This window comes from Poecilia latipinna, unplaced genomic scaffold (genome assembly GCF_001443285.1).
Source record: "Poecilia latipinna isolate Pla-1442-1.1 unplaced genomic scaffold, P_latipinna-1.0 Scaffold127, whole genome shotgun sequence".
NCBI classification, from domain to species: Eukaryota; Metazoa; Chordata; class Actinopteri; order Cyprinodontiformes; family Poeciliidae; genus Poecilia; species Poecilia latipinna.
The window spans coordinates 456,654-472,718 of record NW_015112743.1 but is presented as its reverse complement, the minus strand read 5'-3'; the positions used below and the strand labels follow the sequence as shown (position 1 = coordinate 472,718).

The window sequence follows — 16,065 nt, the reverse complement described above, 5'->3', positions numbered from 1 at the left end:
TTTAACCTTTTTTTTAATCATTCTTCTGTTTGAAATCAGAAGAATGATTCTCTGAAACTGACAAGTCTACTAAATTATGCCATGCCTGTAACACAACTCTGAGAAAACAACCATCGTTCCATGGCCAACTGTACATTTTTAATGCTAAAGATTTAGCGACCAGTTTTTAACATTTAGGATGGAAATGTCTTAACATCATCATAAATTAACATGTTTACATTTCACAGAAGTTTAGCAAATCGAAGTGTTAAATCTAAGCCCCCTTTTTATTTAAGCTGAATCTTTAGACATCTTATTACCAGGAGCCTCTAACAAAAACAGTAGTTGTGTTTGAAGTTAAGCTTGGCACACAGTGAGGATGACACATCTCTCAGATCTTTTCCCCTTTACTTGTCCACTGGCTCAATGCCCTGTCATGGTTAGAGCAAAAAATAAACTTATTACAAGATTGTGTAGCTGGTTGGAAGTACAGCAAAAAGAAACTGGAGATAGTTTAAAATAAACTGCACATAACATAATAGCTAAAGAGTTTATTTAGCTCTTATATTTTTTCAGGACTTAATTCATTTCACTACATAAATAAATGTCTGTTGCATCCTTTACTGTTGTAGTCAAACACTGTAAAGGATGCAATGCCTTTTTTTAAAGTTTAATACATTTATATGACGGTCTAACAAAAAGTAGTTCATAATAGTGAGGCATACATTTGTATCCATCCATTAATGAGTATTTTTGCTGCATCATCTTTTGCTGAAATTACAACAAAAGATGAAATTCCTCCCTACATGAGGAATTTATTGCAGGGTTGTGTCCAATAAAAGTGGGTGTGCACTTTGATTAGACCGTTGTAAAACATGAACATTCCAGTGAATCTGTGTCTGAATGTTTAGGATTGTTGTTCTGTAGGAAGGTGAACCAGCAAAAATCCCATTGCACTTGCTGGTCTAATGGGATTTTTGCTGTATTTAGAGAAAATCCTGGCATTTAACTTATTATCTTATCATTTTATTCTTTGTTTGTAGATATCAAACACATTTTAGGCCCACATACAAGATCGGCTACAAGATTGTGACAGAGCTGCAGTGGAAGTGCTGCCCAGGGTATCAGGGTTACGACTGCAAGGAGGTGAAACTTCTCCAAGCAGACCGTTTGCCCCATACCTCTTCAAACTCTGGCTATTTTCCAAATCCGCAAGGTCAGAAGCTAAGATTTAAAATATTTGAAATGCTTAAAAACCTTGAAATGACAGGATCCTAATTGTCTGAATGTTTCGTAGGTCCTAATCAGAGGACAGAGCAACAGAGGAACCATCCATCAACATGGGAGGGGCAGATCAGAGGTCAAACAGTTGCCACGGCACCAGAGAGCCAAGAAAGACCTCAGAGTGAGCAGCACCTGCAGGAGGAGGTGCAGCAGTTGTCCCAGATGGTCCTGGACATGCAGGCCAGAATGACAGACATGGCCTCCAACCTGAGGCTGGATTTCCAGGAGGATGCAAGTAAGATGTTGGCTACGCTGCTGAGCAACATGAAACAGCCTGCCAGTGCTCGGCGGGGAGAGACGGAGAGCTTCCAGGTGCAGGATTTCTCTTTTGGTCAAGAGACCACATCAATGGATGAGGCTATGAACAAGATAAACCAAGTCACGGATGATCTGGAGTCAAAGAGCAACATCCTGACTGACTTAGTGAGTCGAGTTGACCATCACGACGAACAGATTCGTCTGTTACTGGAGACCAGCCAGATTCCCCCATCCACAGCCCAACCTGCCCCTACGGGCGGTGATGCTGACCTGCGAGCCTACCTGGACGGCAAGATCAGCGCTCTGCGAGAAGAGTTGATGGAGGGCATGGACGTCAAAATGGCCGACCTGAAGAACTCTTGTGATTATAAAATCCTCTCGGTTCAGGAACAGTGTGAAGGACAGGAGGCCAGCTACTTCAGCCTGACCGAGCTCATGGAGTCAAAGGAAGAAGACCTCCGCAATGAGATCCAGGACCTGAAAATAAAAGTATCTGATCTACAGAAGGCACAACCAGGGGATCCTTACTCTGTTCTGTCTCGCCTGCAAAACCTTGAGAACCGTCTGAACTCAACTCAAAGTAGTTTGGTGGCGCAGTGCGTCTCCGCAGGGGAGAACCTTCGGAACGAGCAGGAAGAGGCCATCAAAGACTTGAAGAAGACGTTGGACAACAAGCTGGCATCCATTCAGGACCAACTCCTGAACCAACTGGCAGGAACAACCACCAGCTTCACGTTTAGGAGTCCAAATGCTCTGCTGAAAGACATTAACTCCCTAAAGGATTCGGTTAATAATCTGGAGCTTAAAGTCAACAATCTGGACCGTTCTTGCTCAGGAGAGTGCAAAGCTAATTTAACTGCTCTAGAAAACCTTCAGAAAGACTTTCAGAGCTATAAATCTACTGTAGATGACATCAAGACACATCTGAATGTGCAAATGAGGGACTTTGAATTTATGAAGGATCAACTCGTCAGCATCAACAACAGTATTGAGAACAGCGACTTAAGTGACCGTCTGGACAGAGCAGAAGACTCAGGATTAGGTGAAGCGAAGCAGCAGAATCTGAGCTCCTCCTGGAGTCTAGCGAAAGACGGGGCCATGCAGGAGGCCGATGATCTTTTGGAGCTTCCCAGGGAGCAACACCACGAGCTGAGACGGCGTTTGGACGAGCTGGGCAGGGAGGTGAAAGCTGAGAACGACAGATGCAGAGAAACGACCCGCGACATGGGGGAGGAACTCGCCAGCATGGACAGCCGGATTGTTAATGTTGAGGCTCTGTGCAGCAAGCTGGACCCCATCTCCATCAGCCTCCTGAGGATCAAAGAAGGTCTGAACCGGCACATTACTGGGCTGTGGAGCTGCGTGGACCAGCTGAACGGCACGGTCCAAACTCATGCTCAGGATATCGAAGGACTGAGAGGACAGTGCCAGACGCTTCAAAATCAAATTCTGAATATAGCTAAAGACATTCCCACCATAACCTATGGCTCTCCTGGGAAAGAAGGTAAGCTGCCTGTCCTGCAAATCAGACTGGAAGTGACAGATTTGTGCAGACAAGATAGGGAGCAATGTCTCTGTAAAGCTTTCACATGATGCACGAGTAGCATCAATACATACTAATAGTCTTATCAGTCTCATTAAACAAAATCTATAATTTTTCTCAGTTTCAGATATTTAAAAGTTTAGAAAAGAACGTTTAAAAGACTTCTTGAGAGGCCTGGAGGTCTGGTGCCACAAAACAACCTGATAACAAGACAGGAAGGACAAACACCTGGGTGGTTCAGACGCTGTAACTTTTTCAGAACCAGCTCCTTCTCTGGGTTCTGGTAGAAATTTGTGGAATTAAAGATAAACGTTTATCTACAGTCAGAACAGTGAAGTGTCTACATTTTTGGATGAATAAGCATCTTCAAGGTCCTTTTTGGTTCACGTCTGATTCTGAATGCCTTACATTTTATTGCTTTGAGGCATGAACAATTGACATATCTACCACATTTAAGTGAAGGAAATAAATCTGCGGAAATAAACAAAACATATATTTATATTTTTTGATATTTCTTTAAAGTTCATTATATTCATTATCTTTTAGAAATACATTGAATGACTAATGTTTTTGTTAACCGGTAAGCTGCTAACTCCTTCATGACGTGCTGACTGTGCTGCCGGAGAGTCTCCGCTATTGGCCTGAGTTTCAGAGTGTGAGCAAATGGGGGGGTGGGGGGGGGGTTGAATATTCCTCAAGCTATGCTCTCATTCAAGGCAGGCAAGCTTGATTGAAGACACATGCCTGGTTCAACAGACCCCATGTTGTGTTGAGCAACGCTTTGGCATCAAGAAATACAGCTAACCCGACTCAGTTTTGCATCCAGGAGTGCATTTTATGGGTGTTTTGAAGATCATTGTGGAAAAAAAAAAAAAAAACAATTAAAGGAATTGACTGTGAAAATAAATAGCATTGTTTTTTTTAACATTAGCTCTGCGATAACGCTTTGATTAATTCTTCTATTATGTTAATTAGCCATGTGCTCACTTCTACTCTTGCATTTTTATTCCAAACCAAAGTGAAGCTATTTTTAAAGGTGTTAGCCTTCTGGCTAAATGATAACACTGATGCTTTTTACTGCTTTTGGAAGTTGCAGCACAGAGTTATAAAGTGTCACCATTTAGTTTTGCTCGTTCTCGGTTCGAGTCACTAAATCTTTGCACTTTGCCCATTTTTTGTGCTAAACGCTGTTAGCAAGACAAGTAGTTGGAAAAGTATCTATTTACATTCCAAGTTCAAACACTGAGGTTCACATCTGAGGCTTTTGTAGTGACTCAGGTTAAGTGACGCAAACTATTATAAGCGTATATAAGTTGTGTATTCCTCCAACTATGGCTATGTTTTACATTTGAGGCAGTCGGACAGTTTGCAGTCCCTTGAAGGATGTTCTGTTGGATTTTCCTGACTTGAGACTCCACTTGGAACACAACAGCAGCTTCTGCAAATGACTGCAAACAATCACAAGAAATAGGGAAACCTGGAAAGCTAAAGTCTCTGGGCTTCATTGACATAATCAAAAACAACCCATCATAAAAGCAGCTCTGTCATAACTCATGCCTCCTTCTGTATTTGATCAGTAAACTAAATTTTTCATCATATATTAGGAACACCTGAAAGACATGCTACGAAACTATGCAAACATTTGAAATTAGCCATATTTTTCTTTAAATTTCCTCTGAGAGTTTGACACTTTCAAAGTTCACTTAATTTTTACAATTTTTTTAAACCTCTTACATGCTGCAGTGGAATGGTTTCAAAGTATATTTACGTGTTATAGTGGCCCAGTCAAAGTCTTTACCTAAATCCAGTTGACAAATCTTACGAGAACTTAAAAAGTCCTGTTCACGAACTCGTGGGAACAGGATTTTTCTGACAGCAGATGTTGGACGAATGCTTGTGTACAGCATTGCATGTGTTAACTACAAGTCTCTGCAGCGCTGTTAAACTCTTACCTTACACATTTTTATAGTCCATCGTCGAGTTTGACTCATGACGGGATAATTTGCCAATTTAGCTGTTGCTGTCCCACCCAAATGATGTACTCTGCAGCACGGTCAGTCAACAAGCCTTACCATCCATGTTTCTTTTTTCTGTCCGTCATTCACTTCGTTCTTTAGTAATGCTTGGCTTTTCCTACCGGGAGCATGTTTTTGCACGAACAGATTTTCATACTTCAGCATGTTTCTGATGTGAATCCACATATTGATGACACCTTTGAGACCGAGCTGGACTCCTACCGTTGTGAGTGCAAACCTGGAGCTTTTCCACACTGTTGTGGTGCCAGAGCTCTTCCTTTGGGAGCAGCTCCGTTCCCATGCTGCTTTATTGATCCAGGTAGTGTAGCATGTAGTCCAGTTTGGAATAACTTGAGAAGATGGTCTTTGCTTAGCTGAAGGTTTCTACAAGATTTCCGTGAAAATTACATCTTGAGATGTAATTTTTCATATTTTTGCCAGAAAAATGATTGTACAGTGACATAAATTTTGCTACTCCACCCTGTGGCTTTTTTGCAATTATGTCATTTAACAGTTTTTCCTGTTTGAAACATATTTTAGTTTAGAGATCTGCTCTCTTGTCTCCTATTAGCAGCTACTCTCTGTTGACTTCTCGTTTATCTCACGTTGAGCTTATCTGAAGAGGCTGGAAAAGGTTACTCTGTCACACAGTCTTCTTCACACACCTCAACATGGATTCTCGCTAATGGACAACTTTTCATTTCAAAGCCAATAGCTTTAGTGTGTTCAAGTGCTAATGGATGAACATTTACATTGGCATCTCTTCTACTGATAAGATTAGGTTTCCTTCATTCCCTTCAGTCAAATCCTGTCAAGTTTTTAAACCTCTGTGGCGAGTTCGTTGTCTGTCTGAGAAAAAAGAAAAAGTGAAATGTGTTCCCAGAGGCCGCCCGTGACTATGTTTACCAATGATGTCACACGGTTGTTAATCTTTATCAAGAGGACTGGAAGCAGTTGGGATTTTTCTTGCATTCAGCGCTGTAACTGGGTCATTCTTGGAAATATTTATGATTGCTTGAAAAGTCATGAAAAGAATACAGTTAATTCGGGAAATATTTAGACGCTGGTGTATTTTGTTGTACTGGCTGCTTGTGAAAACATAATCCAGTTTGCTTGAGAAGGGCAGCAGCATGTTTGGGTCAGACTTACTTGGTAAATATATGGTTACTGACTGTCCTGTACGAGCCGTAATTGTTTGTTTGTAATACTTTGCTCAGAATCATTTCCAGAAGATGAGCTTTTGCTCTTTGGTCATGCTTTGACTTTTCCACAGCTGTCTTCAGTTTTTGCTCGTCAAAAAGCTTTCTGCCTTTAGGCTTTGCTTTATGTGTAAAATCCAGCCCAATCGGATGGAGATCACAGAAATCTGCAATCTACTTACTTCGGAAACAAGAATCCGGGCCTCGGAGTGGGCTAATATCTGTTTTTTTTTTTGTTGTTTTTTTTTTTTGTTCAGTTTTAGGTTGGAGTAATCCGTCTTCTCAGTTATAATTTGAGTAAGAGGTGTACATGCCCTCATCAGCAGGATGAATTTCAGCATAAATCTGACATTTTAATGTTGCATTTTGAATAGTTCATGCCATGCACAAGCTTCTGCCATGATTAAGGCTGGATATTTTACTACACATCTCATCAGAAGAGTAGTAAAACACATAAAATCTTAATGCTAGTGTTTATTTAAAGATGTTGGTTTCGTTTCGTTTGGTCGTCTACCTTCACCAGAACCACTACCAGGAAAACAGACCCATGTCATGCCGCTGCTTGGCAGCTGATGCAATATTTTTTACATTTGAAAGCCGTAACCTGGTTTCTTTAAATGCACTTCTTGTAATTTAAAGTGAAACGGCTCAGTCTTCGTCTCATCTCATCATGGAGTGCTTCTCCATATGGTATTTGGTTTGTCCATATGAGGCAGTTAGAGTTTTCTGTTGTTAAGCTGGCCTAACAGGTTCTGGTTCATGGTAGGTTTAGTACTTAATGACTCCTTTGTTGTTCCTGAACATCTTGAGCTATTTCCTCTGGTTCAGTCGGCTAAACAGTAGGCACATTTTGTCCAACAGGATAATGGTCCCAAATACATAAACTGTGGCTTAAGGATGGATGAAGCACGGTAACATTAGGTTGCCGGCTCTGACTCCAATCTTATTGATAATTGGTGGATTCCTTTTCAATTGCAAAAGCTTGTGGTTTCTCTGGTCTTGGTAGGGCTGCAGTTCTTTTTCTCCTTCCATTTTTTGTGCTCTCTGTAAGATGTTCAAAGTGTAGGATACTGTTTTTATAGTCAATCCCTGCTTTAGACTGTTGTGTTCCTAAATCTTCATGAGACTTTTTCGTCACTAAAATTCTCCATCAAACCTCTGAGGTCCTCAGAGCACCTGTTTTGTGCACCATTATACAGTAATTGATCTATAACATCCTACAACACATTCTGGTATGTGGTTGCAATAGAAATGTGGTAACAGAAAAGGGGCAAAGAGGGTGGAAACCTCTGCAGGACACTGCACTTGCAACAATCAGATTTTGAGGTCAGAGTTGGTAAGAAACTTTCCAACTCTGTTTCCAAACTTTAACTCAGACTTCATGGGGAGTCCCAGTTCATTTTCCGACTTGAAACCTGGAATTTACGACTTTTTGAATTAACTGTGATAATTCATTGCCAGTCAGAAAAGCTCCGGGTTTGCTTTCACAACATGCTTTGCTTCATTTTCCACGTGCACTTGCGTGTGCTCTTCAGTTATTCCCTCTCCCTATAAGCATCACCCAGCACCCATTGACTTTACAGATAAAGACGGTCTTGCATAGAAATGTGCTGCAAACCAATTCCCAGTTTGCTTTGTTTTTGAAAGATGCATGAAAGTCTCCTAGCTCCTTTGTGTTTTCTGTTTTTGGAGCAGGCCTATAAAGGCAGTGATGTGGAGCTCTTTACGGAAACTTTTACAGATAAGGGAGTAATGCTCTTTTGCTTATGACGTATTTAGACTCCTAGGCCTGTGACTTGTGTGAGATTAGATGACAAATCTTCCCCACGGGTCAAACGTAACAACCCCGCAAACATATACGATGGATTCTGGCCGAGGGCGTCCAGGAAGAGTAAAGTCTTTAGCTTTTGTTTTCTGTTACTCTCCATTTAAATCCCGTTTTTTTTTTTTTTCAGACTGTTTGTGACAAGACTGATAAATATATTGCCATTCTCACTCCTCTCTTCTCCAGAGATTTGCTCTGGCCACTAAACACAGAGATTGCATCCATGGATTCCTAAATCAAAGCTTTAAGACCCCAGTGTGTTCTGGTGACTCATAAAGTCAATATGCAGCCTCGCACTCATTATTAAAAAGTGATTTATAAAGTAGAATGTGTCTGTTTTTGCGACACAGGAGACTGCTGTAATCATAAACTGCTGGCTGGTAAATCACTAACAACACAGCGAGGATTTCCCTTCTCTGAACCGGTTAGAGAAACACACATTTAGATCCAGCTGTATTTGTTTACAGCTCACCTCTTTTATCCAGAAGCACACTCTGCCATGCAGATACACATCCTGTCCTTGGCTCTTTTATCTCTGTGGCAGCAGCTCGGAAATCACTTTTGAATTGCTGAGATCAAAGCGGACGACATACCTTGCTTTATATGAGCAGCAACACGGCCAGCGCGCTTGCAGGCTTTACCTCCTGTGCTGTTTTACTGTGAGACGTTAGTCTGCCAGCATTTGTTGCATTTAACAGGCAGACTTTTCTGAAGTGACCCCTTTCCCCTCATAGCAAGGGGACTGAACATGTGGCAGCTCCTCACTGCGGTGCTGGTCTGCCTTTTATGTGCAAAATTATGCGTGTGTGAAACTTTTGCCTTTGTATTACTTTTGCATAAATGTTTAAAAGTAAACATTTACATACTTGTCTTTAAAAGTAAGCGTGTAAATGTAAGAGACTAAATGCCATGTTTGAAGATGGCCACAAGTCGGGCGACCAGATGCAGTGCATCTTTTGTCATCTTCTTGTAATAATTTATACCAACAAATACATGAATTCCCTGAGAAAAACGTGCTACAAGGGACTCAGTGTTTAAAATCTGTCGCACACAGCTGTGATTATCCAAGACTAGCGACGGGCACCATTAACACCTTTACTTCAAATGTTTTTTTAGGTCTGTTATTATGAACTTGAAGGGAGAAAATAACAGTCATCTAGCCTTTAACTCATCAGCTGGAAAATACTGCGTTCCGGGATAAAGTTGCTGGGAGGAGTCCTTGAATTTACCAACGAAACATTCCCTCTGTTACTGGAACGACCTGGTCTAGAATGCAGCTTTATTAAAGTGCATTGTACCGCAAACTAAAAACAGAGAAAAACTTATGCATAAGCACAAAATGGGTCTATTAGACATGCATGTGTCATGGTAAGTTAAAATAACTATGGGGAAAAAGAAGGATGTGAACAGAAAACAGAAAAATACCAATCAATCCTACACACCATACAGTGAAATATATATTATTATAATAATGAACCCAATAACATTATATTTAAGGAACTCTTTAGTAATATGCATAAATGGATACTATGTAGAAAGTACTTCGGTGCGTCTTTACTCTGTTTTCTCAAATCCCCAGTCGGTTGTGACAGACGGACATCAGGTTCTGGTTCTGCTGGAGGTTTCTTCTTGTTAAAAAGGTGTTTCTCATTATGCTGAAACTGCAGTGACTCTTATTGAAAACTTTTAAACCAATTTGAATCATCAACAGAACTTGGCTGCATTGTTCTATAACTAGGATCAATTTGACTTGCAATAATTAAAGTAATTGGGTTGACGTCATCTTTTATTTTTGTTAAGTGCCTCGAGATGGCATCTGTTGTGAATTAACACTATCTTAACAAACCAAATTGAATTAAATTGAACTCAGATTAGGGTTTTTGCCCAATCTTCATTGTTGAATCATGAATTCTGACCTTAACCGAGGCAAGACCTCCCCTGTCTTTCTGTAAAAAAGTTTAACAAAACTTAAAACCCACTGGACTGTCAATCCTCTCCCCAGCCAGCATGCCTAAGTGGGACCCATGTGGGGGAAAGGCGGGCTGATACATGGGTCCCATATGTGGGGCCATTGTGGGTTCCACAATGGCCCCACATGGGTTTGCCCATGTAGGGCCACAGCCCACATGGGCGCTACATGGGCCCTAAATGGACAAACTCATGTGGGCCACAACCATATAGGGCCCATGCAGGGCCCATGTGGGCTCTGGTCCTACATGGGCAAACCCATGTGGGGCCGTCACACTCTTGCGTATCAGCCTTTTGCTTTAATGGCAGTGGGAAACATGATGCCATCCAATAATAACCACCTTCCTGCTCATTCAACACTGCAGCATAAACAGTTTGATCACCAGATAAACCAAACTTTTCAGACACACATGCAGCACTACTAGAAAAATGAAACTGAGACTGCAATGTTGCAGCCAGCACCCGATAATAACATCACGCAAATCTATGCAGACAGACTTCTTATTAAGTCATACTTGGCTGCTCTGATGTGTGCAGAGCTGAATACAAAGCGCTTGGATGGTAATGCATAAAATGGACATTTATTTCTAGAGTCTTTCCTACAAGAAACTTGGGATAGCTTTGAAATATGCTTGGACAGACACACTTTGTGTTCAACTCTAAAATCGACCTCTGAACAATAATCTAAATTATTGTTACCAGCTCATATGACATGTAATGGCTATAAAGTTTTACCACAGCTAATCCAGGCACTCAGTTATTTTGAGGGGTAGGATTGAGGCAATGAGAGCTCTCATTCTTAGAATGTGAGAATAAACAATTTTCAAGGCTGCAAACGTCCAGCTGCCTTCTTTCTCAACACTCGGGATTTATTGTAGATTTTATTTGACGATTATTTGCTTTTGGAGACAGCCAAGATAGGCCGGGTTGAGCTATGCTTCAGGGAGTTTGCAGCATTATGCCATTACAATAAAATGTGCTCTTGGAAAGACTAACATTAGCAACAATTATGACCTTGTGGCTTTGATCACTTGGACAGGTGTTGGTAAGCCTTTAGATGAACCATGTGTATGGAATATGGTCTGTTTCATGTTGAGCATCACAACGAATCCAAAAGTCACGTTTTGAAATGTATTTGGCAGATAAAGATTGGTTAGAGCTGCGGTTTGCCAGAAACGCTAATGAAATGTATCTATTTATTGGAAACCGTACAATCACCCAGTTGGTTTTCCTTAAAGAGAACATTCGATCAGTCAAATGCAACACTAAGTGGCTTCCAAATGTTAAACTATCATTGTAAAAATTACTAATAGTAAATAAAGTGATGTAAAATAATGCACATACCTTAACAGAAAACACATGTTCGTAACATTAGAGGCAGAAAAGCGGTATAAAATATTACATTCTAAAAGAGTTTGCTACAAACAAAGATGAAACTCAAATTTACATTTCATTCATGATCAAATCTAAAACTGTCAACTGCATTAAAATCAATTTAAACAGAAAAATGTCATATTTGTCGAATAGTTTTGAAATTAGAACAATAGACAAACTTACTTACAACTTTGATAAAGAGGCCAAATAAATTGAATATTCAAATATATAGAAAAAATTCTCAAGGTAATCTAACAGTCAGTCTGGAAAGATATGTTTTGTCTATTTTATTTTATCTTTTTGTTTGTCTCTTTACATATTGTTATGTAAAATGTCATTATATATTTCAGAATGAAAATAGTTTTATCCTAAGAGAAGAGTTTTTGAAGGTTTAAACAATTCACAAAAGGCATGTTGGAAAAAAACTTTCTTCGTCTACATAAATCATCTTCAGAAAATCGGCTTCAAATTATTTTGACATGAGAAAAGAAACAATGTACCAAGGCAAGAATGTTTTGCATGTCAGATGTGTTCCACATGTCAAAGTTTAAGCCGTGAGAAAAGAGAAAAGTGCAGAAAAATGTCACATTTGTTGAATATTTACAAAAAAAGAACAATGCCTACAGCCACCTGCAGTCAATTACAGTCTTTCTTAACACTTCAAAGAAACTCTAAAAAGAATTAGACTTAAACAAGCCATGCAGTGGAAAGTGTATTTAGCTAGAACATTTTTACAGCCTAGTACAGTTGAATCCAGCTGGAGTGTAAACTCTGACCTGCGGTCTTAACACACGTCTCTGTTCTGTTCAGGTGCCAGCGTCGGACCGGTGGACGGAGGATCTCCCCGGGTTTCAGCTGAGAGTTTTAGAGTGTCAGCTGTCCCTGCGGAGCCGGCCCTTCAGCATCTACCTGTGATGGAGACCGGAGAGGCAGGCCCGCCGGGAGAAATGACCAAAGGGACGGACCTCAACATGATGACTGTTCAGGGGTTTGCTGGAGCACCAGGTGATGCACATTCAAATAAAATTGCTCTGCATGTTTTTTTTCTTATCATATATTATTTAATTTCTCTCGTTGTTTTTTTTTTTTTTTATCCAAAGCTACCTCAACTGACTCCTTAAAAACCAGCATGCCTCTAAACTCAGGTATATTTCACTTTAACTGTTTCATGATGCGTCAGAATTGAGTTTCTATGGTGCAAATAATCGATTTTATCAACAGACGTGAGCATGCCTCCAAGATCTCCAAAGCAGAAAACCAGCACAGCTTCAGGTTAGAGTTATTAATCATTTAGGAGCCTGAATCTCTTGAATCTCTTACTCGCTACTCACGTCAAATATTTCCCGTCTTGGTCTCCAGGTGAGAAGGTGTCCTTCTCAGCTGGTTTGACTCTCCCAACGTTCCAAGAAGAAGCCGGAATAATCCGATTCAACAAGGTGCTGGTCAACGATGGAGGACATTATGACCCTCATACAGGTAGATTAACACGAACTCTTGAAAAGTCATTTGGAGGGGGAAAGAGCGCAATCCTGCAGGAAGGACATAAATTAGATTCTGTTTGGTGCTTGTGCCTCCGCCCCCTTTTCTCATGTCACCCTGAGCAATTTCCTCTGTATCAAAAACCGATAGTGACCGAACCCATCAGGCTTTGTGGGATCTTCCATACTTATTCACAGCAGAAACACTGACAGTATGGCACAGAAGTACATGTGTAGGTTCACGTTTAGAAAGACAAGGAGGCATTCAAACAACTAAAGAAAGTTTGGAAAGTTTGTTTGCTGAGATCCTCCTTTACGGATCTCAGACTTAAAGAACTGCAAACCTACATGAACAGCTGCATCCTGGATATTCTCTACATTCACTTGCCAGATCAAATTAGCAGCACTGACCTTTGCACAACAACATACAAGCCATCTGCCTATAGGAGAGCATATTCTCATAAGACACCGGCTGTAGATCAGCTGTACACAAGCCCACTAATGACATCACCAGGAGACCTCTGACCTGGACCTCTCAAGGAAAGAGGAAGGAATCGAAACATCTGGCGAAGACATTTAGAAGCAGACATGAAGAGCTCAGGTTGCACTTGGAACCAAATGGAGCAGAGGCTGCTGTTTAGTTATTATATATTATGAATGACCTTTGCCCCTAGAGGGATGGATGGTTGTAGGTATTTACAATGTGATTATGATGACACATTGCTGTCTTTTTTTTATTAAGGTAAAAGTGCAGAAAGTTACTTTTTGTTCTTGTATCCATCTTGTTTTACGTCCTGGCTGTCAGTTGCATAAATTGGTGACTTCGATGATGATGTGGAGAATTTTATGACTTCCTTTTCATGAGTTGAGTCATTTTTTTCTTCTCCCTCCAGTGACAGTTCCTCACTGGAACTAGAAGGTGTGTTCGCCAGGGTGTGTCCTGCGAAACTGAATCCTAATCTTTTGATAAACGCCGTTCATTTATTGAAAAGGTGGCTTATGTGAGTTTCACATAGAGCCAGTCTTTTTTTAATAGTTTTTATGCCTTTTAAAGGAAACCATCAATTGAAATCAGCTTTTTGTTATTTACAGAGGCCCACTTGCATTCACAGGGGTTATTATGGACCACTCGCATCTCTGAATAGCTAATAACTGGAAATACTTAAGACTCCCTCCAATAATAGTTCAAACACAAAATATTGGAGGTACAACCAATCAATGGCGAGGAAAATTAAAGTCTCAGTTCATAGTCCCTATATTTCTGCTTCCTGAGCTACAGGTTTTTTTTTTTTTCTTTTTTGTCTTCTTTTACATCTGCCAAGAAATGAGAAACAGAAGCCGTCGTATGTGGGATAAACGGAGGGGTGTGGCTGATGAGAGAAGCAGGGGAAGGAAGATGGGTGACGCAGGACTTCCAGTAAGAGGTCTGACTAAACTACTGGAAGCCGTCTAACCATGTCTAGAGACAACATGGTGACAGTAAAATTTCTTTTCCCTTAGCAGAGCAGAAAGATAACTGGAAGGCGCCAACTGGAATATTGAATATTGTAGATCCTCTGTGAAAATTTCCACAAATTTTTTTTTTTTTTGCATATAATTGAGGTGGATCCATGAATACTGAACCGTGAATAGACCGGGATTTACTGTACTCCAGTTATCTTATTCTTATTTTAAACTTTGTCTGATAGTAGGCATTTAAATGAGACAAAAACAAAAACAGCAGAAAACTTGTAGAAATTTGGAAGCCAGTAAATTTGCTTTATGCTTGAACCACTGAGGAGCAAGACTGCCTCTGTTCTGGACATGTTTCCTTGGTTGAGCAACACTAACACACGTTCTCTCTTTTGGCTTTAAAATATCCCACAGGTTTGTAATGTCTTTCACAACAATCAGTGTCCACAGATCATCTCTCTCTGTATCCCAGGCATCTTCACCGCTCCCACCGACGGTCGCTACCTGGTGACGGCCGTGCTCGTCGCCCAGAGAGGCGAGAAGGTCGAGGCCGTGCTGTCAGTGTCCAACGGCATCATCCAGATGCTGGATTCGGCAGGCTTCTCCTCTGAGGTCACTGCGCCGCCGTCGCCAGAGCAGTGCGGCTGCAGCGGCTCGACCTCGCTGAGTCTGGTTGTTTCGATGAAGCAAGGAGACCGAATGGGACTCATGTTGACTGCTGGGAAACTCGCCACCTCCACCTCCCCGGAGATCCTGTCATCTTTTAGTGCTGTGCTTCTGTACAGCAGCCCGACTAAACGGTAGCTGCTCCAACTCTTTGTAACGCAAACAACTGAGACGGAGCATTTTCACCTGGTTGGGTTAAATTATCACAACATGGCAACACTCTATTTAAGACAAGCGAATGAGACGGTCTGCATTATGAGGACTAATATATAGTTTTTATGTTTTGTTTTGCTTTCGTGGCTCTAAAGAATTGAAACACACACATTTTGTCAGAGGCTAAACATAAACAAGCTTTGTAGTTTTAAATGCAGTCTTTTTAATTGTTTTTTTTTCAATTTAAGACATGTTTTCACAATTTAATAAAACAACAGCACAGGGATGTGATGTGATGTATACCACTTGTTCATAAATTTGAACAAATGCGTAATTATTTTTTTGTGCTTTTCTAGCAACAAATAATAGATATCCACAAGTTGGTCTGAGCAATCTATAGAAATGATCTGCAATAACTAAAGTTCTTCATTGGTAAGCAAAAGTAAAGTTTCGTAACACTAAAATAAATTAAAGTGTGGTCTCTTCACACAAAGCTTGTCACTTTCACAGAAAGAACGCTGTAAATTGTGGACATTTGTTACTTCTGGAAAAAAAAAATAATTCAACATTCATTAAAAATGAACAGTGAACCCTGAGTCTAACTATGGATTTACAGACACGCTTATTGAGCAGCAGCAGGATTTACATTCTACATTCATTTGTTTGAACCGAGACACGTTAATGCAATTTGAAGCAGCGAATCACAACATGTTGTTCCTTCTCTGTGTTTCAGTTCAAAGTAAATAACATGTAAGGCCTTAAAGGGGCAGCGACACACTGACTCTATTAAGTCCCTACAGAAGTGCTTGGGCTACAACTCACAGAAACTGCAAAAAACAAAAACAAATGTTTATGTGCACAAAAATATTTT

The 16,065-nt window shown here is 40.5% G+C and overlaps 1 protein-coding gene across 1 annotated transcript in view; it reads left to right on the top strand.

Moving 5' to 3' along the window:
• Positions 1-16,027, top strand: part of emilin2b (elastin microfibril interfacer 2b) — a 16,945-nt gene extending 918 nt beyond the window's left edge. Inside the window, exons 3-9 of the mRNA XM_015028538.1 lie at positions 1,023-1,195; positions 1,277-3,025; positions 12,256-12,450; positions 12,546-12,590; positions 12,667-12,717; positions 12,805-12,921; positions 14,848-16,027. Coding sequence (XP_014884024.1) covers positions 1,023-1,195; positions 1,277-3,025; positions 12,256-12,450; positions 12,546-12,590; positions 12,667-12,717; positions 12,805-12,921; positions 14,848-15,179 — 2,662 coding nt within the window. The 3' untranslated portion in view covers positions 15,180-16,027. The remainder of the gene's footprint in view (positions 1-1,022; positions 1,196-1,276; positions 3,026-12,255; positions 12,451-12,545; positions 12,591-12,666; positions 12,718-12,804; positions 12,922-14,847) is intronic.
• Positions 16,028-16,065: the final 38 nt, after the last annotated feature.